At 51.5% G+C, this 24,831-nt stretch overlaps 1 protein-coding gene across 1 annotated transcript in view; it reads left to right on the top strand.

Annotated features, from left to right (window-relative positions):
• The window catches only part of LOC117438389 (uncharacterized), a 30,534-nt gene extending 7,956 nt beyond the window's left edge, over positions 1–22,578 (top strand). Inside the window, exons 5-8 of the mRNA XM_034073929.1 lie at positions 17,598–18,052; positions 20,838–20,903; positions 21,307–21,653; positions 22,550–22,578. Coding sequence (XP_033929820.1) covers positions 17,598–18,052; positions 20,838–20,903; positions 21,307–21,653; positions 22,550–22,578 — 897 coding nt within the window. The remainder of the gene's footprint in view (positions 1–17,597; positions 18,053–20,837; positions 20,904–21,306; positions 21,654–22,549) is intronic.
• The last annotated feature ends 2,253 nt before the right edge of the window (positions 22,579–24,831 follow it).

Raw genomic sequence — 24,831 nt, 5'->3', positions numbered from 1 at the left:
AGCCACAGGGAAGCTGGTGTAGGACCAGGGAAAGCAAGCATTGTGGTCTGCTGTATCAAACTATTGCTATATTATTGATATTGCTAAAATATTGGTATTGCTAGTATCAAAATACTGGCTAATATGGGCCAGAAGAGATGTATCATGTGCGCCAGAGAGCCAAAGCAAGGATTGGAGCTGCAGAAATAAGAGTTGGGCTTTCTCAGAGGTCTTGCTGTGGAAGTGGCAATGTCACTGGGTGCTGAGGCACGCTGGCTGTGTTAGGCTCTGAAGAGCCTGCTGACTGTCATCGTCACACAGACAGGGATTTGGAGCACTGCTGCAGCCAGCGTGGCAGCTGACGGCTGTGGCATCACTCTTGGACAGCATACAGCTCCAGAGCCAGAGGTCAGCAACTCTTTGTAATGGTGGGCACCTGTGTTGTCCATGGCAGCTGTTTCCATTCCACTACATAAAAGGGGAAGGGAAGGGTCTGTATTCCTCCAAGCACAAGAAATTCCCTCTGAACTGCTTCAGAGAGTTGCTCACTTACTTTAGGGGTGCCTCATTTTTTCTCCTGCTCTGAATGGTGCGCAAAGCACTCTGCGGGTCACTTCTTAATCGTCACGTACATCTGCAAGTACAGCAGTGATGAGGAAGGATGGCCTTCAGCATAATCGGTATGCTCACAGTCTTTGTCTCTCCTTCCATTGCATCAGTGGCACAGGGCATAGGGGAATGAATAACTCAGTGTGTTCCTTTAATGAATGCTGAATGAGCAAGTGTGAGCTGCCAGAAGAAAAAGGCAGGGTGTTATGAGGGGTGATAGCCACAACTGGAAAGGAGCAGGGACAGCTTAATTCGTTTTATCTGGACTAGTCTGGTTTTATTAGATGTGGGAGTAGTTTTGAAAGCTGAAGGTGATGGTTCATCCCAAAAGCGTCTCAATTTTTCTGGTCAGAAGTGATTTTAAACTGTTCCTTGAAGTGAGTTATTGTTACAGTTGTATATATGGTTGTTCCTGAGGGCCATGTGGAAGCTTCACATCTGGAAGTTTAGCATAAGTATATATAAAATCCTATCCCTCTTGGTACGGTAGGGTGCCTTGCATTAGATGTACATTCTAATTCACAAAACCCATCATTAATAGGTTGCTCTTTCTTGCTTTTCAACTGATTGCTAGTCTTCATTTGAGGTGTCATCTATAAACAGCGGTGATTGAGAAGCTTTTCATGTAAGTGCGGAAGAGCAGGGTGCTGAGCGTGCTGGGGACTGTGACTCCTCGTGAAGAGGCTCTGTTTGTACAATGGAATAACTATTTTGGACATACTGTACAGCACAGATTTTCTGCTAACCATAGAAAGGCTGGTGGTGCATAGTCTGCAAGCTCTGTGACAGGTTGGTAAGCTCTACATAGAGCTCAAGGGACCATGTTAATATGAAATGGTAATAGAAGCTTTAAGTTGGAGCATTGCAACAAAAATCTTTTATTTTCTTACTAAAACCTTCCATGGAGTCTGGATGGGGGTTTTGGTGGGATTTTTTAGTAGTTTTTTTGTTGTTCTGGGTTCTTTCTTTTTCCTTTAAAGGTGGATCATTATCCTATCCTTTGGAAAGGAGGGGAAGGATAAGTAGTAGTTAAAGCAGAAGTTTATCCAGGCTTGCATCAATTCCGGGTGTGAGGTTAAGACTGAAGTCTTCCATCTGCTAATAAAATGCTCAGCTCATCAGTTTCCCATTATCCTCCTCAATGGCAATTTAAGGAGAGAAAAACCCCATAAAGTGTCTTGGATTCCCTGTGCTCAGGGAAAGCTGAGGGTTGAGGGTTGGGTGTATTTGTTCAGGTGTGTGTTTCCTGTTTTGTGTGCTTGGCGATTTTTTTAGTCTGGGTTTTGGTTGGTGGTTGTTTTAATATCATGTAATGAAAGATGAAAATGATAATTGTCTCTGGAGTAAGTGGCTCTCTAAGCCAGGCTTCTCACACAGTGACGTTTGCAGAGAGAAGGAAACTGTTGTGAATTGGGACTGAAAGAGGCTTGGAAGAGCCACTTTTCCCTTGGACAAGTCAGCACTCCTGGACTGTTAAGCCAGGGTGAAAGTACCACAGAACGCATTGCATTTAAGATGGTTTGGGTGATTAAAATGTGGTACTCTAGTGGTGAATAAATGATCTTTTATGTTTCTAATGGCATATTGCCTTTGCTTGAGCTACACTTCAGGACATAGTCAACACTTGGTAATGCTTTAGTTGCAACTGCAAAGGCTCGGATGTTTCGTATTGTCTGCTGCTGCAATGTCCTTTTCAAAAGGATGGTGTAGTGCTTTATTGTTACTGCTATTTAAAATAAAGGTGCATACTTTTTTCAGTGTTAGCTTTCAGAGAAGCATGTTTGGTTAGATTATGAAAATTAGTTTTCATTGGATGGGATGACCAATATGGAAATGAAGGAAGGGTCACTGTGACTGACTACAAGAGACTTAAATAATCAAAACACTGTCTTGACATGAGTGGACACCTGTAAAGTCTTGGCTTACAGTGCCTAAGATTGTGATAGGAAGCAAGAGCTACAGAAGGCTTACTGGGAGAAACTGGGAGTTATTCAGCACCCTGTTCTCTGCAATGGACAGGTACCTCAGTGGAAGACTGAGGGTTTTTAGACGTGGTGCTTTCTGTTTGAAGTTGTCTGAAGAAAGAATTGGAGTGAAGATCTGAACAGTGGTAAGGAAAAAATAGGGTTGTTTTTTTTTTGCCTTGTTCTAACTATGCCTATAATAACATAAATCTTTTAATCATAGGCTCTCGTGTCATCTCAAACAACACCTCAGAGTGTTTGATTGCAGAATATTCCCAGTCTAGGAATAATTAAGGCATGGAGAAAAGTGATATGATGTAAATTGTGAAGGAAGTCAAGAGTCCAGCAAAAGTTAACACGTTGAGGGTTCAAAGTCATTTGCGTTGACCTACTTGTGTAAGGGACCATGTGGAGAGCCTTGTGCACTAGGCCAGCAGGAGACTCTGTAAAGGAGAGGAAGATGCTTTTCTTTTCTCCCTGTGGGCCATTAAACACAAGACTTTTTTGGCAAAGATCTAGAGAGGAAACACATCAGATAAGCTATCAGGTAGAATAATTAGGGCTAATTATCTTACAGACTTTAAAGGCAGCATTTTATTAGAGGATCTCATTGTTCAAGACTATAATGTGTGCTTCCCTGATGCTTCTATACTAGCCCAGGCACTAGCATGACTGTGCTTCCATGAGCAGACTGCCCTGTCAAAAGCAAAGCAAGGGAGAGGAAGAAGGAGGGAGAATTGCTTCCTATGCTGGCAGGAAATGAGCTGTGTTTATACTAGCAGACTATTCTGATACAGCTAATTAGTCAGAATGTGTCTGCTAAAATATGCCTCAGATTGTAGTCCTTTTGCAGGTGTTAAAGGAGAAAACAAGGGGTGGAGTCTCACTGTTGGTGATGTTTAATAGCGGAAATGCGTTAAGGCTTTTATATTTCCATAAACACATGGACAAAAATGAATGGAAGTTGAAACAAGAAAAGAGAAGGAAAAGCAAAAAGAGAATAAGTGAAAGAAATAAAGGCTGGAGTGGTTTTTGTGTGTCTTCAGAGAAGCTCATAGAGAGGTGGGGGGGGGGGGGTGATTATTCAGAGGTGTAACTTTGGAGCTGTGGAAGTAGACTGCCCATTCCCTTTTGGTCCTGCTGGAGCTCCGAGTGCTCTCTCCAGTGATGGTGCCAAGAGAGACACAGGATTGCAAGATTTGCCAGATTCCTGTGACACAGATCTGCTTGGGAAACTTGTGACTTATGACTGATGGCTCCTGTCTCTTAGATTCCCTCCCAAACCAATCTTAACTTCAGGTGACTTTTCATCTCATTGCGTCTTGGGTCATTTACCTAATTCTAGATTAAGTTGTATTTTTAACATCTGCAAGTCTAGCACATAGTAAAAAGTTTAAATTGAAGGGAAAAAAAGGAAGAAAGAATCGTCTCCAAGAACTCACCAATAAAGAGATGTTGCTGGGCATTTATTGCATTTGTGGGGCGATGTCTGGTATATTTGCTAGCTATGAGGCAGTAGCAAATTATGGATAGCCTTTTGGCTATGCAGAGAAGCCTTTCTACTATGCAGAGAATAACAATTTTGGTAGAAAAGGAGAGAAAGCAAGGGATTGGAGGTGGCTTTAGGATAAAGTGTCTAGAGGTAGCTGGGTAACATTTAATTTCCTAAACTGCATTGATCCAGCTTGATGAAAATAAGTCAAAGAAGGGATAATTCTCACATTTCATTTAAATTATAGGGAGACCTTGTCAATGAATTTATTGTTAGTCAGGTAGAGTTTAATTACACAATGCAAAGGGAAGGTGTCTTTTTTCTCAGTACCGCTCCCCTGGGGGTGACTTTCAGAACCAGGTTCAGAACATCGTTAGATCCTAGACTCTGGAGACTGAATTGGCTTTGTGACCATTTATAATCCAATTAACAAGAAATAAATAAACAAACACACAAACAAATCCCAAGCTCTATTCAAGTTGTCAACACAGACAAGAAAAACGCATTAAAGTTTAGCATAGACAGTTTTCTTTAATGAAGAGGATGCGCTAAAGTAAATGCTACAAAATTGCTTGTAGCAAACTGTAGGTATTAGCATATTTGGGATTTGAGTTTTTTTTTCTAAGGCACCTGATAGTCCCCAGTATCTTTCCAATCAACTCCCTGTTATTCTCCTGTTTTTTGCAAAACAAACAAGAAAATGAAAAGCATTACAACATTTCATCACATGCAGCAGGATTTAAAGCTGCTTTGAAGAAATTGCGCCTCATTATCTGGAAATACAACTCTCCAGTCTGAAAACAGCCAAAAATGGTAGAATGAAGCAGCTTGTCTACTTAGAAACACAAGTAACCGTCAGGTTATTTCCCTAGTCCTCTGTTCTGCCTTGGTTCCCCACTGAATACAGAAGGAAACTTAAAGATTTCTGCCTTATGTTCAAAACCCTACAGAGGATTTGCCTAGGGCTTTTTTATTAGCTGTAGTAGGGACCTACTATATTAGGTAGTCTGCAAAGTCATGTGGACAGTCCCTCCCCTGGCACCATTGAAGACTAGATTGAGTGATGTCTTGCGGGCAAGTTCACAAAACAAGCTGGGAATGGAGTCAAATCCTGTGACATTCGCACCAGTTTCATAGCAGCCAAATCACACTGGCTGCCAGAACTATTCAAGTAAGCAAATCTTTCTCCACAAGCATCATCTTTGATAAGAACCACTACCATAATATTGACATTTCTAATTTCAGGACTCAAACCAGGATACTCTTCTATGTCAGCTGCAGAATTTATTTTACTAAGCAAGTGGAATATCCGCCCAGAAAGATCTGTCAGACCTTCTTGTTCCTGTGAATCAGCTGTCATACAACCAACACATCATTTTGAATCTCAAACCTAAGAAGGAGAAGAAAGCAGAAGAATAGATAGAGGAAAAAATTGTTATTTCCTTAAAAATGATCCAGTATCTAGACAGCACAGAACTGAAGGTAATATGCACAACTAGATTAACAGGAAGAAACACATGGGATAAAATCTTGCTTAATATTGCTTACTATTTCTAGAATATGTCATTTTGTCATCTTGAAACTCTTTTACATCCTATCTTCTCCAGTTTGAAACTGGAAGCTGGAAAGCTTCCTGTTTACCTCTTGGTTTTGCATTTATATCTGATGTGTGCATCCACATCTACGCCTGCGTGCCGATGCGGGCTGGTGGCCACTTGGAAGCCTACATTTTCAAATAGGTTTCTAGCTAAATGGTTATAGATGAACACTTGTTTTGCAACAGCACTTCGAGAACATCTAGGAGATCGACTTCTGAGTTGCTATTAATTTAGTCAGCAAAGGCTTACTGAACCGACAGCAGGCGTCCTTCCCGTGTGCTCTGGACAGTAGAAAGAACCCAAGTCGTATGATTCAGCCTTCACCATTGACAGAGGGGCTGCATCTGTCTCAGTGATTGCAGAAAAATATAACCATTTGTCTTCTATAAACTACATTAAGGAAGTAAATGCTTATCTTAATCATGAATGAAGTGCAGCAGCTGCATATCTGGGCAGGGGTACTTTTAAAGGGGTGTAATTTAAATGTGTCTTTGTTTGAATTTTCAGCCTGTTACTTATCTTTTTTCATTCAACAGCTACCTATGTTGCCTAGGTGTGTTGATGATCTAGTACTGCAAAAATAAAAGAACTCTGATTATAACACATATTGTTATTCATAAAAACCCCACATTTGACTGAGACAAAACTCGTACCACATGAATATGTAACTGTATCTTAAGAGATCTGCCAGGAAGTTTGCAGGACTGCAGACAGAAGATGAAGTGATTAATTAAGGAAGTACATCCACAAGGTGGAAAGTCCCTAAAGATAAGTATATCAAGAGCTATTTTAGGGAAAGGATCTAGGGTTTCTGTATCTGAATAATTTAATGCAAATCTTCAATGGCAGTGCTTGTGTGCATGAGACTTTATTTTCTCTCTTGCATAAGTACTCTCAATCCTGGGGTCTCATATTTTTTTGCTGACAGACCCTGAAAAGCTCAAGAGGCTGTTCCTACATGATGCTCTTCACCTCAGTATCCTTCCATGCATCAAGAGTAGACCAGCAGTCAACATGCCTAAAAGTTACAGGAGAGGACCCTTTAGGTGCTGAAGCTCAGGGAGAATGTTTGCATCAGGATAGGACTGAATGCAGGATAAGGCAGTGCAGGACACGGAGTCCTTGGCTAATGCTGAGGAAGGTCACCCCTTTCCTGAGCTCTGCTTAAAGACTGCTTTACATCACTAGAGCAGTTTACATAAGAAATCTAACCTAGGCTCACAGAGAGTAAGAACCGTTGGACTATGGCTTTCCAGACTCGTGCGATAACCACATACCGTATTTTGACGTCAATTTGACACAGGCTGTTCCAGTTCTGTTCGATGCTTTCCGTTCTTCAGTTGTGTCAGTGTAAGGAAAAGGTACTAGAAAACATTTCTTTAGGATACCCTCTTTTCCTGTAAGTTATTTTGAAATATGCTGTTTGTGCTTTTCACGTGATTAAATGATTGGCTTAGGACACCTGAAATATTCTACACACACACACACACAAAGAGTAATCTCATGTAATACATATACAAATGTTCTCGTTATCGTTTCTACCTAGTTTTCATAGCTTCCATTCTGTTATTAGGAAAAATGTGTGTGTGCACTTAGCAGTTGTATGCTTTCTGTATTTTGTAAATGCTTCTGTTTCGGTTTGGTTTCATTTTTAGAAGAAAAATATGTTTGTTTTCATTTGATGACAACCCCATTATGTTCAACACGCACCTTTCGACTACTTTTTTCATTGTAGATAATACCCTTTTGCCCCTAATTAGAATAATTCCAAGTTCTAGTCTGTTTTAAGTGACATTAGTAGTGATCTGGGGTTGGTTTAGATTTGTGAGCCTATTAATGCTTGAGACACAGAATGGACTTCGTAGGAGCTATAATTTGTAATTGGATCTAGATGATCAACGTTCCGTTTCCCCTTTATGTGGCCTGCACTATGTGACCATCAGCATGATGGTCAGATATAAGTTGGCTCAGGGTCTGGTCTGCAGTGCTTGTTCCACTGGGGTTTCACACATTTATGGTGGTGTTTTTTTTATGTTACCTATGCTGATTGTGGAAACTGGTTTGTTTTGTTTGTTAGGTTTTTGTTTTCACACAACCAATAGTATAGCTGTGTGCAGACTGATACAGGGCTAGAGTGTTGAGAGAGATTGCCTTATCTAAACCCCATAGTCTTCAGGCTCTGTATTCAGTGCTCCTCAGGGTTCTTCTGGATTGGCTGGGGTCTATCTTTTTTCCTCGGGTAACACAGTCATCTTTTCATTAGAAAGTGAATGTAAGAGAATTGAGGACCTGTTGCCATGTGCTGATTTCTCGTGAGCTCCTCTGCTTTCAAGAAAAACAGTTATGCTTCCATGCACCGATGCTCAAATGAGACTCTTCAAGAACTGTAAATGCTGTAGGGTGATAATTAGAATTGAATTGAGCAGAATGTGAGTTTCTCCAGGAAAACCCTGAGGGTTGACAGCTCCCCTTGATTTGCAGTTGTTGAGCCTTCTTTGACCTACACGTTCTGCATCTTTTCTTTAATAAGAACAGGATGAATATTAAAGGAGGCTGTACATTCCTGTCTTTAATATGCTTGAAAATGAATCTTTTAAAGAGGAGGTTGTGGTACAACTGATATGCTGACACTGCACTACTGGCAGTGGTCCGAACAGGTTTTTTCCCTTTTTTATTTCCCAGTTTTGTTTTGCCTTTCTTCTTCCAAGCGTGTTTTATTGAGGATGGCTTGGATCATAGTTGCTGCTACACCAGTGGATATTAGTCTGCTCCTCCAAAGTGGTGGCTGGCTCTTCTGAGGAATATCTGTCTCATCTAAGATGGAATTGCCTTTCTTCTCATCCATATAGGTCTCCAGAAAGGCAAATAAATATTTACTTAGTAAAACAACTGCTGAAATATTTGCTTACTAAAACAACGGCTGTTTCTATTGAACTGGTACTTTTGTTGTTGATAAGAAATGTGCCTCTTCTGGGAGGTAGAAAAGGAGAGAGAGGGATAAAACAGTGGAGAGAGTGAGAGAGAAGATGCTCAGCTTTTCGTAAGAGCAATTGGTGTTTAGCGTGGGAGCCATGGTGTAATTTTCTGAGGAGCTGGAGATAGCAGTCTGAGGCCCCTTGGTCAGTACCTGAGCTGTGGGGCAGTGCGGGAGCTCTGAACAGCCACCCCATGTATGTTCATGAGCATGCGCTGCAGCAGAAGCATCTTAACCCCCAGAAGAAGTCATTTCCATACAGACAGCTCATGCAGAAAGACAGGCAGGGTCATGGCTTTTTGTGGTCTTGCAGCTGGGGTTGCTGCTAGGATGTGCTACACAAGATAAAAGAAATTGAATTTCCCAGACATTTTAAAGAGCCTGCTGGCTTTCATGGCCAGAAGGTGCTGAAAACCACAGCAATTCTGTTGGCTTTAAAAAGAAACGGAGGAAGAACCTGAGTAGTGCTGCAGAACATTGCTGCAGCCGTGATTTAAGGTGTTTTATGGCATTATTCTTTAGTGTATCCCAGTAAGTCCATTTTTCTTTGTGATCTAAGGCTGTGGGGAAAAAGGGGTTTAGAATGCAAATAGATAAGAATGATTAAAAATAAAACTCATCTATGTGCCCAGTGTCACACTATGTGCCCAGTGATACACTTTAAAGAGAGGTGATTTTTACACTGTAGCTACAGTGAATAACCATCTGTTTGATGAACAGACTGTGTGTTTCTAACGATAGACCTGTAACCATAGTGAAATGCCATTCAGCTTTGCTTAACTTAAGAAGAAACCTGGGAGAGAACTCTACGGCTAAACCAGTTGTTTAACATCATCTTACGAATTGAGGGGTATGTTCTGTGACGCAAAGACATGCTATGGAATAAATTCTGGTGTGCTTCTTGATGGCTGACTCTATGTAAACTGGCGTGTGGAAACTTTAAAGATACATTTCTGCTGTTGCTCTGAACAGATCCTGAGTGGTGTTCGGTGAAATACCTGGAATGTGAATTACTGTATAATGGCATGGGCTGGTCTAAGCACTCGGAGAACTTCCCTGGTTCAGCGTTTTCACACGTCTGGGTTTCATCAGTGTAGTTGTGTGTGTGGCAGCAATTGCCTGATCCCAAGTCCATGGAAGCATTTGGTTCATTAGGACAGAGCAGTAGCAAGCAGACGTGCGGCGGGAACGGCGGGGGGTTCGTGCCGGGGTCGTGACCCCGCCTCAGGGGCGTTTGGGCGGGAAGAGCGGGCGCGTGAGGGGTTACCTCAGGAGTGTGACGGGGGCGGCTGAGGCAGACGGGAGCGGGACCCGCCGGGGTACGGGGCGGGAGCCGGGGCCGAGGGGAAAGGGAGGGAATCGGTGCCGTTGTCTTGGTGGGAAGGGTCCGGAATTGCCTCAAGGGTGGTGGGGGGGGATCGGTGCCGTCGTTTGGGTGGGGAAGGGTCTGTAATTGCATCAAGTGGGGGGGTCAGGAATTGCCTCGGGGGGGGGGGGGCTTGGTGCCGTAGTCTTGGTGGGGAAGGGTCTGTAATTCCCTCAAGGGGGGGGGGGGGTCGGTGCCGTCGTTGTGGTGGGGAGGGTCTGTAATTGCCTCAAAAAAGGGGGTCTGTAATTGCCTCAAGGTGGGGGGGGCGCTGCACGCGCCGGGCTCGTGCCCCCGCCTCAGGAGCGTTTGGGCGGGAAGAGCGGGCGCGTGAGGGGTTACCTCAGGAGTGTGAGGGGGGCGGCTGAGGCAGACGGGAGCGGGACCCGCCGGGGGACGGGGCGGAACCCGGGGCCGAGGGGAAAGGGAGGGAATCGGTGCCGTTGTCTTGGTGGGCAGGGTCTGGAATTGCCTCAAGGGTGGTGGGGGGGGATCGGTGCCGTCGTTTTGGTGGGGAAGGGTCTGGAATTGCCTCAAGGGGGGGGGGGGGGGGTCGGTGCCGTCGTTTTGGTGGGGAAGGGTCTGGAATTGCCTCAAGGGTGGGGGGGTCGGTGCCGTTGTCTTGGGTAGGGAAAGGTCTGTAATTACCACAAGGGGGTGGGGTCGGTGCAGTTGTCTTGGTGGGGAAGGGTCTGTAATTACCTCAAGGTGGGGGAGGTTGTAATTGCCTCAAGGGGGGGAGGTCGGTGCCGTCGTTTTGGTGGGGAAGGGTCTATAACTACCTCAAGGGGGGGGGGGGTCGGTGCCGTTGTCTTGGTGGGGAGGGTCTGTAATTGCCTCAAGGGGCGGGAGTCGGTGCCATCGTTTTGGTGGGGAAGGGTCTATAATTGCCTCAAGCGGGGGGGGGGGGTCGGTGCCGTTGTCTTGGGTGGGGAAAGGTCTGTAATTACCACAAGGGGATGGGGTCGGTGCCTTTGTCTTGGTGGGGAAGGGTCTGTAATTACCTCAAGGGGGGGGGGGTCGGTGCCGTTGTCTTGGTGGGGAAGGGTCTGTAATTGCCTCAAGGGGGGGGGGTCGGTGCCGTCGTTTTGGTGGGGAAGGGTCTGGAATTGCCTCAAGGGGGGGGGGGGTCGGTGCCGTCGTTGTGGTGGGGAAGGGTCTGTAATTGCCTCAAGGGGGGGGGGTCGGTGCCGTAGTTTTGGTGGGAAGGGTCTGTAATTGCCTCAAGGGGGGGGGTCAGTGCCGTCGGTTTGGTGGGGAGGGTCTGTAATTGCCTCAAGAGGGGAGGGGTCGGTGCCGTTGTCTTGGTGGGGAAGGGTCTGTAATTACCTCAACGGGGGGGGGGTCTGTGCTGTGATCTTGGTGGGGAAGGGTGTGTAATTGTCTCAAGGGGGGGGTGTCGGTGCCGTTGTCTTGGTGGGGAAGGGTCTGTAATTGTCTCAAGAGGGGTGGGTCCTTGCCGTCGTTTTGGTGGGAAGGGTCTGTAATTGCCTCAAGGGGGGGGGGGTCAGTGCCGTCGTTTTGGTGGGGAAGGGTCTGTAATTGCCTCAAGGGAAGAGGGGTCGGTGCCGTCGTTTTGGTGGGGAAGGGTCTGTAATTGCCTCAAGGAGGGTGGTCCGTAAGTGCCTCAAGGAGGAGGGTTGGTGCCGTCGTTTTGGTGGGGAAGGGTCTGTAATTGCCTCAAAGGGGGGGGTCGGTGCCGTCGTTTTGGTGGGGAGGGTCTGTAATTGCTTCAAGGGGGGGGGTCGGTGCCGTCATTTTGGTGGGGAAGGGTCTGTAATTGCCTCAAGGGGGGGGGTCGATGCCGTTGTGTTGGTGGGGAAGGGTCTGTAATTGCCTCGGGGGGGGGGGGTCGGTGCCGTCGTTTTGTTGGGGAGGGTCTGTAATTGCCTCAAGGGGGGTTCTGTAATTGCCTGAAGTGGGGGGGGGGTCGGTGCCGTGGTTTTCGTGGTGAGGGTCTGTAATTGCCTGAAGGTGGGTGAGGTCGGTGCCATTGTCTTGCTGGGGAAGTGTCTGTAATTGCCTACAATGGGGGGGGGGTCGGTCCCGTTGTATTGGTGGGGAAGGGTCTGTAATTGACTCAAGGGGGGGGGTCGGTGCCGTCTTTTTGGTGGGGAAGGGTCTGTAATTACCTCAAGGGGGGTGAGGTCGTAGCCGTTTTCTTGGTGGGGAAGGGTCTGTAATTGCCTCAAGGGGGGAGGTTCGGTGCCCTTGTCTTGGTGGGGAAGGGTTTGTAATTGCCTCAAGGGGGGGGGTGAGGTCGGAGCCGTTGTCTTGGTGGGGAAGGGTCTGTAATTGCTTCAAAGGGGGGGTCAGTGCCGTCGTTTTGGTGGGGAAGGGTCTTTAATTGCCTCAGCGGGGGGGGGGGGTCGCTGCCGTCGTTTTGGTGGCTAGGGTCTGTAATTGTCTCAAGGGGGGCGGTTGTAATTGCCTCAATGGGGGGGGGGTCAGTGTCGTTTTTTTTGGTGGGGAAGGGTCTGTAATTGCCTCAAGGAGGGGGGGGTCGGTGCCGTCGTTTTGGTGGGGAGGGTCTGTAATAGCCTCAAGGGGCGGGGGTCGGTGCCGTCGTTTTGGTGGGGAAGGGTCTGTAATTGCCTCAAGGGTCGGGGGTCGGTGCTGTTGTTGTGGTGGGGAAGGGTCTGTAATTGCCTCAAGGGGGGAGGGGTCGGTGCCGTTGTCTTGGTGGGGAAGGGTCTGTAATTCCTTCAAGGGGGGGGGTGAGGTCGGAGCCGTTGTCTTGGTGGGGAAGTGTCTGTAATTGTCTCAAGGGAGGGGGTCAGTGCCGTCGTTTTGGTGGGGAAGGGTCTGTAAATGCCTCAAGGTGGGAGGGGTCGGTGCTGTTGTCTTGGTCGGGAAGGGTCTGTAATTGCCTCACGGGGGGGGGTCGGTGCCGTTGTTTTGGTGGGGAAGGGTCTGTAATTGCTTCAAGCTGGGGGGGGGTCTGTGCCGTCGTTTTGGTGGGGAGGGTCTGTAATTGTCTCAAGGGGGGGGGTCAGTGCCGTTGTTTTGGTGGGGAAGGGTCTGTAATTGCCTCAAGGGGGGGGTCGGTGCCGTCGTTTTGGTGGGGAGGGTCTGTAATTGCTTCAAGTGGGCGGGGGTCTGTGCCGTCGTTTTGGTGGGGAGGGTCTGTAATTGCCTAAAGGGGGGGGGGTCGGTGCCGTCGTTGTGGTGGGGAAGGGTCTATAATTGCTTCCGGGGGGGGGGGGGGTCGGTGCCGTTGTCTTGGTGGGGAAGGGTGTGTAATTGTCTCAAGGGGGGGTGTCGGTGCCGTTGCCTTGGTGGGGAAGGGTCTGTAATTGCCTCAAGGGGATGGGGTCGGTGCCTTTGTCTTGGTGGGGAAGGGTCTGTAATTGTCTCAAGGGGGGGGGGGGGCGGTGCCGTTGTCTTGGTGGGGAAGGGTGTGTAATTGTCTCAAGGGGGGGTGTCGGTGCCGTTGTCTTGGTGGGGAAGGGTCTGTAATTCCTTCAAGGGGGGGGGTGAGGTCGGAGCCGTTGTCTTGGTGGGGAAGTGTCTGTAATTGTCTCAAGGGAGGGGGTCAGTGCCGTCGTTTTGGTGGGGAAGGGTCTGTAAATGCCTCAAGGTGGGAGGGGTCGGTGCTGTTGTCTTGGTCGGGAAGGGTCTGTAATTGCCTCAAGGGGGGGGGTCGGTGCCGTTGTTTTGGTGGGAAGGGTCTGTAATTGCTTCAAGCTGGGGGGGGGTCTGTGCCGTCGTTTTGGTGGGGAGGGTCTGTAATTGTCTCAAGGGGGGGGGTCAGTGCCGTTGTTTTGGTGGGGAAGGGTCTGTAATTGCCTCAAGGGGGGGGTCGGTGCCGTCGTTTTGGTGGGGAGGGTCTGTAATTGCTTCAAGTGGGCGGGGGTCTGTGCCGTCGTTTTGGTGGGGAGGGTCTGTAATTGCCTAAAGGGGGGGGGGTCGGTGCCGTCGTTGTGGTGGGGAAGGGTCTATAATTGCCTCCGGGGGGGGGGGGGGTCGGTGCCGTTGTCTTGGTGGGGAAGGGTGTGTAATTGTCTCAAGGGGGGGTGTCGGTGCCGTTGCCTTGGTGGGGAAGGGTCTGTAATTGCCTCAAGGGGATGGGGTCGGTGCCTTTGTCTTGGTGGGGAAGGGTCTGTAATTATCTCAAGGGGGGGGGGGGGTCGGTGCCGTTGTCTTGGTGGGGAAGGGTGTGTAATTGTCTCAAGGGGGGGTGTCGGTGCCGTTGTCTTGGTGGGGAAGGGTCTGTAATTACCACAGGGGAATGGGGTCGGTGCAGTTGTCTTGGTGGGGAAGGGTCTGTAATTACCTCAAGGGGGGGGGGTCGGTGCCGTTGTCTTGGTGGGGAAGGGTCTGTAGTTGCCTCAAGGGGGCGGGTCAGTGCCGTCGTTTTGGTGGGGAAGGGTCTGTAATTGCCTCAAGGGGGGGGTGAGTGCCGTCGTTGTGGTGGGGAAGGGTCTGTAATTGCCTCAAGGGGGGAGGTTCGGTGCCCTTGTCTTGGTGGGGAAGGGTTTGTAATTGCCTCAAGGGGGGGGGTGAGGTCGGAGCCGTTGTCTTGGTGGGGAAGGGTCTGTAATTGCTTCAGTGGGGGTGTCAGTGCCGTCGTTTTGGTGGGGAAGGGTCTTTATTTGCCTCAGCGGGGGGGGGGTCGCTGCCGTCGTTTTGGTGGCTAGGGTCTGTAATTGTCTCAAGGGGGGGGGGGGGTCGGTGCCGTCGTTTTGGTGGGGAAGGGTCTGTAATTGCCTCAAGGAAGGGGGTCCGTAATTGCCTCAAGGGGTAGGGTCGGTGCCGTTGTTTTGGTGGGGAAGGGTCTGTAATAGCCTCAAGGGGCGGGGCTCGGTGCGGTCGTTTTGGTGGGGAGGGTCTGTAATAGCCTCAAGGGGCGGGGGTCGGTGCCGTCGTTTTGGTGGGCAAGGGTCTGTAATTGCCTCAAGGGTCGGGGGTCGGTGCTGTTGTTGTGGTGGGGAAGGGTCTGTAATTGCCTCAAGGGGGGAGGGGTCGGTGCCGTTGTCTTGGTGGGGAAGGGTCTGTAATTCCTTCAAGGGGGGGGGTGAGGTCGGAGCCGTTGTCTTGGTGGGGAAGTGTCTGTAATTGTCTCAAGGGAGGGGGTCAGTGCCGTCGTTTTGGTGGGGAAGGGTCTGTAAATGCCTCAAGGTGGGAGGGGTCGGTGCTGTTGTCTTGGTGGGGAAGGGTCTGTAATTGCCTCAAGGGGGGGGGTCGGTGCCGTCGTTTTGGTGGGGAGGGTCTGTAATTGCCTCAAGGGGGGGGGTCGTTGCCGTCGTTTTGGTGGGGAAGGGTCTGGAATTGCCTCAAGGGGGGGGGGGGGTCGGTGCCGTCGTTGTGGTGGGGAAGGGTCTGTAATTGCCTCAAGGGGGGGGGTCAGTGCCGTCGGTTTGGTGGGGAGGGTCTGTAATTGCCTCAAGAGGGGAGGGGTCGGTGCCGTTTTCTTGGTGGGGAAGGGTCTGTAATTGCCCCAAGGGGGGGGGGGGGGGGTCGGTGCCGTCGTTGTGGTGGGGAAGGGTCTGGAATTGCCTCAAGGGGGGAGGGGTCGGTGCCGTTGTCTTGGTGGGGAAGGGTCTGTAATTACCTCAACGGGGGGGGGTCTGTGCTGTGATCTTGGTGGGGAAGGGTGTGTAATTGTCTCAAGGGGGGGGTGTCCGTGCCGTTGTCTTGGTGGGGAAGGGTCTGTAATTGTCTCAAGAGGGGTGGGTCCTTGCCGTCGTTTTGGTGGGAAGGGTCTGTAATTGCCTCAAGGGGGGGGGGGGTCAGTGCCGTCGTTTTGGTGGGGAAGGGTCTGTAATTGCCTCAAGGGAAGAGGGGTTGGTGCCGTCGTTTTGGTGGGGAAGGGTCTGTAATTGCCTCAAGGAAGGTGGTCTGTAAGTGCCTCAAGGAGGAGGGTTGGTGCCGTCGTTTTGGTGGGGAAGGGTCTGTAATTGCCTCAATGGGGGGGGGTGATCGCTGCCGTCGTTGTGGTGGGGAAGGGTCTGTAATTGCTTCAAGGGGGGGGGTCGGTGCCGTCGTTTTGGTGGGCAAGGGTCTGTAATAGCCTCAAGAGGGGGGGGTCGGTGCCGTCGTTTAGATGGGGAGGGTCTGTAAGTGCCTGACGGAGGGGGGTCAGTGCCGTTGTCTTGGTGGGGAAGGGTCTGTAATTGCCTCAAGGGGGGGGTCAGTGCCGTCGTTTTGGTGGGGAAGGGTCTGTATTTTCCTCAAAGGGGGGGGTCGGTGCCGTCATTTTGGTGGGGAAGGGTCTGTAATTGCCTCGGGGGGGGGGGGTCGGTGCCGTCGTTTTGTTGGGGAGGGTCTGTAATTGCCTCAAGGGGGGTTCTGTAATTGCCTGAAGTGGGGGGTGGGTCGGTGCCGTGGTTTTCGTTGTGAGGGTCTGTAGTTGCCTGAAGGTGGGTGAGGTCGGTGCCATTGTCTTGCTGGGGAAGTGTCTGTAATTGCCTACAATGGGGGGGGGGTCGGTCCCGTTGTAATGGTGGGGAAGGGTCTGTAATTGACTCAAGGGGGGGGGTCGGTGCCGTCTTTTTGGTGGGGAAGGGTCTGTAATTACCTCAAGGGGGGTGAAGTCGTAGCCGTTTTCTTGGTGGGGAAGGGTCTGTAATTGCCTCAAGGGGGGGGGGGGGTCGGTGCCGTCGTTGTGGTGGGGAAGGGTCTGTAATTGCCTCAAGGGGGGAGGTTCGGTGCCCTTGTCTTGGTGGGGAAGGGTTTGTAATTGCCTCAAGGGGGGGGTGAGGTCGGAGCCGTTGTCTTGGTGGGGAAGGGTCTGTAATTGCTTCAATGGGGGGGGCAGTGCCGTCGTTTTGGTGGGGAAGGGTCTTTAATTGCCTCAGCGAGGGGGGGGTCGCTGCCGTCGTTTTGGTGGCTAGGGTCTGTAATTGTCTCAAGGGGGGCGGTTGTAATTGCCTCAATGGGGGGGGGTCAGTGTCGTTTTTTTTGGTGGGGAAGGGTCTGTAATTGCCTCAAGGGGGGGGGGGGGTCGGTGCCGTCGTTTTGGTGGGGAGGGTCTGTAATAGCCTCAAGGGGCGGGGGTCGGTGCCGTCGTTTTAGTGGGGAAGTGTCTGTAATTGCCCCAAGGAAGGGGGTCTGTAATTGCCACAGGGGGGTTTGGTCGGTGCCGTCGTTATTGTGTTGATGGGGCTGTAATTGTCTCAAGGGTTGGGTCGGTGCCGTCGTTTTGGTGGGGAAGGGTCTGTAATTGTGTCAAGGGGGGGGGGTCTGTGCCGTCGTTTTGGTGGGGAAGGGTCTGTAATTGCCTCAAGGGGGGGTGGAGTCTGTGCCTTCGGGGAAGGGTCTGGAATGGCCTCTGATGGGGAAGGGGTCGGTGCCGTCAGGGAAGGGTCCGTGTCCACCGCTTGGCGGGCTGGCTGGGGGTCGGTCACCGCCGTCGGGGCTTGGCGAGCGCCGCTGGCCGGGCCGAGCTCTGCGCCTTCCCGGGAGGAGCGGTCAGGCATTGCCGAAGGGGGTGCAGCAGGACCACGGAGGATCCAGTCTCCGCCTGGAGCGTCCCGGAGCAGCAGAGAGCTCTTCGCCCTCGTCCCTGCAGGGATCTCCGGAGCACCCATCCCGTGAGAGGAGCCGATGGGTGAGCTTTTACCGGCTGGGAGGTGGGCGGGGGGGAGGGCAGAGGGAAGGGGGTCGGGAGTAGGTGCGGGAGGACGTTGGGGCCGGTGGTGTTGGGGGGATCTCCCGGTGCCTCTCGCCCCTGACCGCGTCCTCCTGCTTCGCACCGGCCTGCGGAGCAGACAGAGGAGGCGTCCGTCGTGTGACGCTGCGAGGCAAGAGCGAGCGGGGGAAGCCCAGGAAGCTGAAGAGGAGCGGAGTGGAGTTGGGGGAAGCCCAGGAGGCTGAAGAGGATCAGAGCGAGCGGGGGAAGCCCAGGAGGCTGAAGAGGAGCGGAGCGGAGTTGGGGGAAGCCCAGGAGGCTGAAGAGGATCAGAGCGAGCGGGGGAAGCCCAGGAGGCTGAAGAGGAGCGGAGCGGAGTTGGGGGAAGCCCAGGAGGCTGAAGAGGATCAGAGCGAGCGGAGGAAGCCCAGGAGGCTGAAGAGGAGCGGGGCGGAGTTGGGGGAAGCCCAGGAGGCTGACGAGGAGGAAAGAGAAAGGTACTCTCGGTACAGGACCTCCCTGTCACTGGGGCTGGGGTCACACAAGGGCGTCACCGGCACCTTTGTGTTGCCCTGGTGGCTGGCTTTGAGCTGGGTGCCCTCCCTGTAACGAGGGTTGGGGTCTTTGCTTTTACCGTGTTGCTCCATGTGTGGGTAGCCTTCCCGGAGAGAGGGGCAACCTTGTAAGCAAGGTAATAGCCACCGTGTCCACAGGCTGGGGTGGGGGCAAGCGGAGCTCCTGAATATGGGGCATTGTGCTGCAGCCAGGATGGCCGGCCCGTAACTCGGGCTCCATGGGGCTGGTTGGGAGTGCTGAGCTGAGGGGGCCTGCCCTGGAAGAAGGGCTGTGCATGGCCTCTCTGCTGGGGGGGGGGCTGGGAGGTTTTGGGAGGGATCCCCTGTAATCAAATGGGTGTCTCTGGTCTTTCAGAGGCATGGGGCTGAGATACGTGGTGGGGCGTGCTCTGCCCTAGGTCTCTTTCTCTCTGCTCTCAGCACCTGGGGCAGTTGAGGAGGGAGGACACTACTAAGGGAAGGTGGGAGGCTGGGGTGAAGGTGGCTGGGACCTTCCTCTGAGCTTGATGTCTCTTACTCCCCCGGGCGGGGGACCTGGTATTTCACTGAGCCCTCACTTCCTTGGCAGAAGCCCCTGGACAAGAACATTGTGTGGAATGGTGCCAGTGAGCACCACGGGCCAGTTAGACGAGGGGCGGCGGGCTGAACACAAGAGCACTGTCACCTCCTTGAACTGGTGGTGCACTGGGTGATCTCCCTGTAAACATGGCTGGAGTCTTTGGCCTTTTGCCACAATGCCCCACAGTTTGGCTGCCGGGAGAGCGTGGCAACCCTGTAAGGAGGGTGAGAGCCACAGTCCCCACCCCCGAGGGGGAAATGGAGCTCTCTGGACCCTCAGGCCAGCCTGTAAGCAGGGGAGAGCCATTTTCCTGCCCCACTCTTCTACCCCACCAGCTCTCTGCCTGCTGGTGGCCTACCCAGCGTGACCCCCTGTTGTCAGGGCGTGTCACAGTATTTGCCCCTTGTCCTGTTGAAGCTCTCCGGCTTCCACGCAGCCCTGGGCATGGTCTGAGGCTCTCCTCTCCTGCTCGTGAGTAGGGTGACTCCCCAGACAGTGGCTGCACGGAGCCCACGCTCTCTTTGTGGAACTTCTGTTTTTCCCTGTTTGTGTCTGTGGCTGTGAGTGTGTCTTTGTGTGTGTGTGTGTGTGAGCAGGAGAATGAGCTTGGTTAGGCCCTTTGAAAAATAACTGCAGCGTACTTAGCCTGAACTTCCCATGAGAGCAGGGCTCTGTGCAGTAACAGAGGGGTCCCCTCTAAGACCACGAGCGGAGGGATGGTCTGGACTCGCCCCTTCTTTCCAAGGACGGTGCCAGTCCACTTAGTTGGGGTGCAGGCAATGCGACCTGCCTGTATTCAGGACCTGGGTCTCTGCCTGCGTGGCTGCCTGTCCTGCTGGTGACCTGCCAGCGTGACCCCCTGTTGTCAGGGTGTGTCGCAGCATTTGCCCCTTGGCGTGTTAAAGCTCTCTGGCTTCCACTAACAACCCCAATAATCTGTGGAGCCCTTTGTTCCCTGGAGCAGCCCCAGCCTGCTTTAAGCAGGGCTTGGGAGGCTGTTTTAGCCAGCCCACAGGAGCGAGCCCTCCCTTGCCTTTTGGAGGGTGCAGGTTGAGGAAGTTCTGTGCCCAGAGGGCTCAGGCCCACTTTTGGCTGGGCTGACCTCCCCCTGGTTGGGGTTGAGGTCACTGGATGAGCTCCTGATTACGTGATGATGATGATGATGATGGTGATAATGATGATGTGCTGCAGCCAGGAGGGCCCGCCCATAGCATGGGCGCAGGTCCGAGCTTCAGGCTTCGTGGGGCTTGTCGGGAGCGCTGCGGTGAGGGGAGCCACCCTGTAAGGAGGGCTGCTGAGTGTCCCCTGCTCCCAGTGGGAGTGCTGGGAGGGCCCCCCTGTAAGCAGGCGGGTGTCCCTGGCCCCAACCTTGCAGGGGCAACAATTCAGATGTGTCTTCTCATGGCAGAACTGGAATAGCTTCTAAGAAACCAGGGAACGGCACTGAGCCAGGTACCTCCCCCAGACCCATCAAGACCCTCGCAAAAGCACTCAGGATGATGTAGTGTGACTGCAGCCCCGGTGACAGTGATGTCCCTTTGCTCAGAGTGCTGTTTCTCTGGGCCTTTCTTCAGCCCGCTGCTTCTCTTGCCTTGCAGTTCCACACGAGGGATCCACCTCTGCTTAACCTTCTCCTCCCGGGGCTGCTGCCAAGGAACAGGGGAGCCTTTGCCAACTCCTCCGCCCGGTGGACCGGGGGGCGGCCGCCCCGGAGCAACATCCCTGCTTTTCTTTGTCCAGAGTCCTGGGACTGAGAGCAGAGACCGAGCGGAGCAGGGCACGGCGAGGCGGGTGGATTGGGAGCAGATGAAGGGTGGTCAGCGGCGCTCGCCCGCCTCAACCACCCCCCCAGTTTGCACCCAGCTGCTCGGCGTTTAAAGCGACAGCTTCTGCCGAGGGGGAGGGATCCAGCTCAGGAAGTTCTGCCCAAGCCCCCAAAGCCCTCCCGGGAAATGCCCTTGCCAGAGCTTCCAGCGCTTCCGCGGCCCAGCACTCTGCAGAGCGCGCAGCTGGCAGCCTGTGTGGGGTGAGCGCCCCGCCAGCGGGGTGCGGGTCAGGGTGCCCCTGAATGGGAGGGAGAGAGGGAGTCCCCGAGGGCCTTGGGGACCAGGGCCGCCCCCTCCAGCCGCTGTTTTGCACGCCCAGCAGCGTGTGCCCAGGGTGCCGTCTGCGAGCGCGCCTCCAGCGCCGGCGGAGCGTCGGGACCCCACTCCGGTGAGAAAAGGCGATTGCCGAGGTGTTTGCGGGGGGTGGGGGGGGTGGGGGGGGGAGGAGGTTGAGGAGTGTGATGGGCAGTGTGTGCTGCGGCGCCGGGCCAGCGGCTCTCTGTCCAGCCGGCGAAGCAGCGGGGACTGCTTGGCCCTGACCGCGGCCTGCGACCCCTGCAGCGGCTGCCGGCGGAGGAGTCCGTCGAGTGTGGAAGGAGCAGCGGGGAAAGAGCGAGCGAGGATGGGAGCGGGAAGAACGGGCGAGAGCACGCGGCTGTGAGCAGGAACCGTCCTGCACTAGCTGCTGCCGCTGCCCTTTTCCCAGCTCTTCACTGCGGCGGGTACCCAATAAAGAGCTTTCTCCAGAGTCTCTTGTCCATTTGGCTCCTTTGCTGCCCCGGTCTGCTCAGGCAGGGAAGGGGACGTAGGCCCTCGGGAGCATCCGGCGCCGCGGGGCTGCTGCCGTCCCACAGTGGTGGGAGGGGGCGAGCGGCGGCTCCGGCAGCCGTGTTCCGGCTCCGCTTGCTGTGCCGCGGGGCGGGCGGTGGCTTCGGCACCGTTGTCGTTCCGTTGGCTCGCGGCAGGGAGCGGGGTTCTCGGCTTCCCGTTGTCGGCACGGCCGCCAAGGGGGCTCGGCAGCGGCTGCGAGCTGGAGGTGGCGGGGAGGGGGCCCGGCCGCGGTCGGAGGTGGCGATCCCGGAGGAAGCCCGCTTGGAGGAGGTGGCGGTTGCCGGGTCTGCAACGAGCTCCCGGGCAGGTATTTGCTGTGCTCAGAGCCCGGAGCGAGCTCTGTGCAGGGGCTGGGGGGTGCCCAGCCGGCTCCGTGTGAGCCCTGGGAATGAATGGGGTGTCCCCGGCCCTGGCCGTGCAGTTCTTCCCCGGCCTGGGGTAGCTCTGCGTGGCCTTGGTGCTGTGAGGAGGACATAGCCTGGGGGCTGTCCTGCTGCGGTGGGTTAAGCACCCAGCCAGGGTCCTTGTTCTGTTCTGGGCTGGGGTGGAAGGCGGTGGTTCCTTGGGAGGGGACCGGTATCCCCCAAAGAAGTGCTTTCAATAGCAATGGAAATACTAAGCTGTTCCCTTGATAAGAAGCAAAAAGTGCCTTTGTGATTTAACGAGTGATTCGGCAGTCTATATAGCCATATAATCTGCTTTCAATTAAATCTTACTCTGCATGGTTAACCCCTTATTGGTTTCTGCTGTGGCAGCCCCATCTGTAGCACCTCCTGGCATCGTTAAGCATGGGTATTTGTTGCAGCAACTTGGGTCCTGAGGGAGAGTACTCAAACAGCAGCCAGATTTTAAACATCACCTCAGGTCTCATGGACAGAAGTCCCCAGGGCTGGAGCCCTGTCAGGGGAGAGACATTTTGGCATGTGTCAGAAGCTCTGTACTGCGGTGGTCCCCTTCCCTTGGCTGGTGCTCACATAGTGTTACCTGGTGGGTGCATCCCAGCTGGCTGGGCTGGAAGGCTTTGGGTTTTTAACAGAACATTGATTCTGACCACAGTTGGCATCCTTTAAACTTGAAGAGATATTGGCAGCTAATTCAATAGAGGGAGCTCCACTACCTTTCTGCTGAAGCAGTGTGTCTGATTTTCCCAGACATCTGGCTTCAGCTTAAAAGTTATATTAAAAGTCTTTTGTTTCTTTGCAGTATTCTGTGGTGCCAGGCTTTGTTTCTGAAGGCATCTTACTTTCATCACAAGCTTCTTGTTGCATGAAGGAGAAGGAAGGGCAAATCTGAATCACATAATAGACCAACCCCAAAAGATGACTCAATTAGAGATACTTCCCTTTTGGAACAAGGCATTGTGTGTGTTTTAAATGGGTACGCCACAGAATCAGGTTTTTAAATGACCTTTCCCTGGGCTTCATGAAGAAACTCAAAAAGAGTTAGAGTAAAAAGAGGGTACTTTCCAGGGAAGAAATTGGCCAAGTGGTGTTGCATGGTAATAGGGTATAAGCAGGATAAGGGAATGGCTGTACTAGATAGAACTGCTGTGGCAAGAGAAAGGGATGGATTGAGTAAGACCTTTATTTAACAAAGAATTATTCTCTCAGCAAGTTCTTCAAAGGTGATAAAACTGAAATACGTCCGCCATTCTGTAAACAGAGTCTGGGTTCTGGGCTATCCGAAAAGAAAGCCAGTTTAGTTATGTGCTGGTATCCTTTTAACCCGTTCTGTGGCTCTAATACAGAAACAGGTACACACAGAAAGCTGGTAACAGGTCCTTACAGCAAGCTAGGGCTTTACATTTTCCTTGGATCCTTTACTTGACTGGAATTACTTTACTTGATGATCTTTACTGGATCATCAGACTGGTTTTAAACCAATTATGAAGCCCCATTAAGGACCATCCCTCCTTAAAAAAAACTCTTTAAATTGGGTCACCCTCAATAAAACTTGTAATGAAGCCCTTCAGTTGGATGAGTCCAGCACAAATGCCATTTATCGTTTGATTTGTGCACAAGTTGTGTATTTTTCAACACCCCCCCAATTTAACTAGAGAAAATAACTAGCTGTTTGATAACGGAATAGATGTAGCTTGTGTACAGCTGGAGTTAAATGTGGTATTTTATATGACTGACATCTAAGATTTTGTTCTTTTACGTGAGTTTTGGGGTTTATTTGGGGGGTGTTTTGGTTGGTTTTGGGTGGGTTGTTTTTTTTTTAATTTGGTTTGGTTTTGTTTTTTAGAAAGTGGAACAACTTATTTTCCAAGAACGTACTGGTGAGTGAGTTAGCATGCTGCCCAGGAAGAATTGCGAAGGCTCATATTTCAGAAAGGCAAGGGAGTGTTGATGTGATTTGTCTCTGGGGGGGGGGGGGGAGGTATGGTAAATGTTCACATAAAGCTCCGTAACTAGGTAGCTTACAGAGAATACCCAGTTTGGACTGGGCTTAAAAACAGATGGTTGAATGCAAGTGTGAGGTCTTAATAGTATTGTGAGATGCACTTCTTTAATTGCAGTTTCTGAATTATTTTGTTGTTGGTTATCTAGAGTATTAGCCTGGGTATTATTCCCTTCTGGTATGGAATGTCATGAAATGCATAAACCAGCATGCATGTAGCAAAGCGAATCCTGCGATTCGTCCAGGTAAAATCATCTTTGTTTGTTGGCTTATTCTAGTTGTTTTGGAGAACAGAGTTGAAAATGGCTTTTACCTACAGTGCCATACATGGAATAGACAAAGAAGGATGAAGAATGGAATATTTCGGCAGGATTTGGGGAACTTCAGGGTAGCCATATAACTTCAGTAGAGAGAGGGATTCTGAATTAATTTCTTCATTCTTGATACTGCACATCAAGTTGTATAACAAGTGCTTGTGTATGGAGCGTAGGGTAAGTAGTATCTTAAAAGTCAGTCATTGACACAGCATTGTGGGATTTGCTTTCTCAAACTGGGGAAGTTGAATGCTTCGACTGCCAACGAAGCGGTGTGCTGACAGCTAGCGATGTAAATCAAGAGAACACTTGCATCTTACTAGTGGCAGTTTGAAAGGTTAGAAAGGGGATAGTTTCTCCAACTTTAACTCGTGACTGAGATCTATGTCAAGTTTGTTTAACCTTATTCCTCAATTCTCAACTACTGCACAACATACTGCTAATCTTGAGCCCTGCCTTTAGTAATGCAGAGCTTGCTGTGCAGACAGTTCTATGGTTTGAAGCAGTCACCAATACGTAAACCAATCATGGCTGCATAAATTCAGCTGCATAAATTTACATTTTGCATCTTTGTTGCCAATGTAAGTGCATTTTTTTTGTCAAATATGCAAAAAGTGTAGCTCTTGACGTGGCTTTTGAGGGGCAACTGGTCCACAGTTTACTTTGACCTTTCTCCTTACACTACTATTGAATGATGCAACAGGTTCTGTCTTAGCTTTGAAGTCCTAAGTACAGCTTTTACCCTGGAGATTTAACTCCAGTTAATGT

The sequence above is a fragment of the Melopsittacus undulatus genome, unplaced genomic scaffold (genome assembly GCF_012275295.1).
Source record: "Melopsittacus undulatus isolate bMelUnd1 unplaced genomic scaffold, bMelUnd1.mat.Z mat_scaffold_215_arrow_ctg1, whole genome shotgun sequence".
Taxonomy (NCBI): Eukaryota; Metazoa; Chordata; class Aves; order Psittaciformes; family Psittaculidae; genus Melopsittacus; species Melopsittacus undulatus.
Note: the sequence above shows the minus strand (reverse complement) of the source record. Positions and strands in the feature narration are given on the sequence as shown.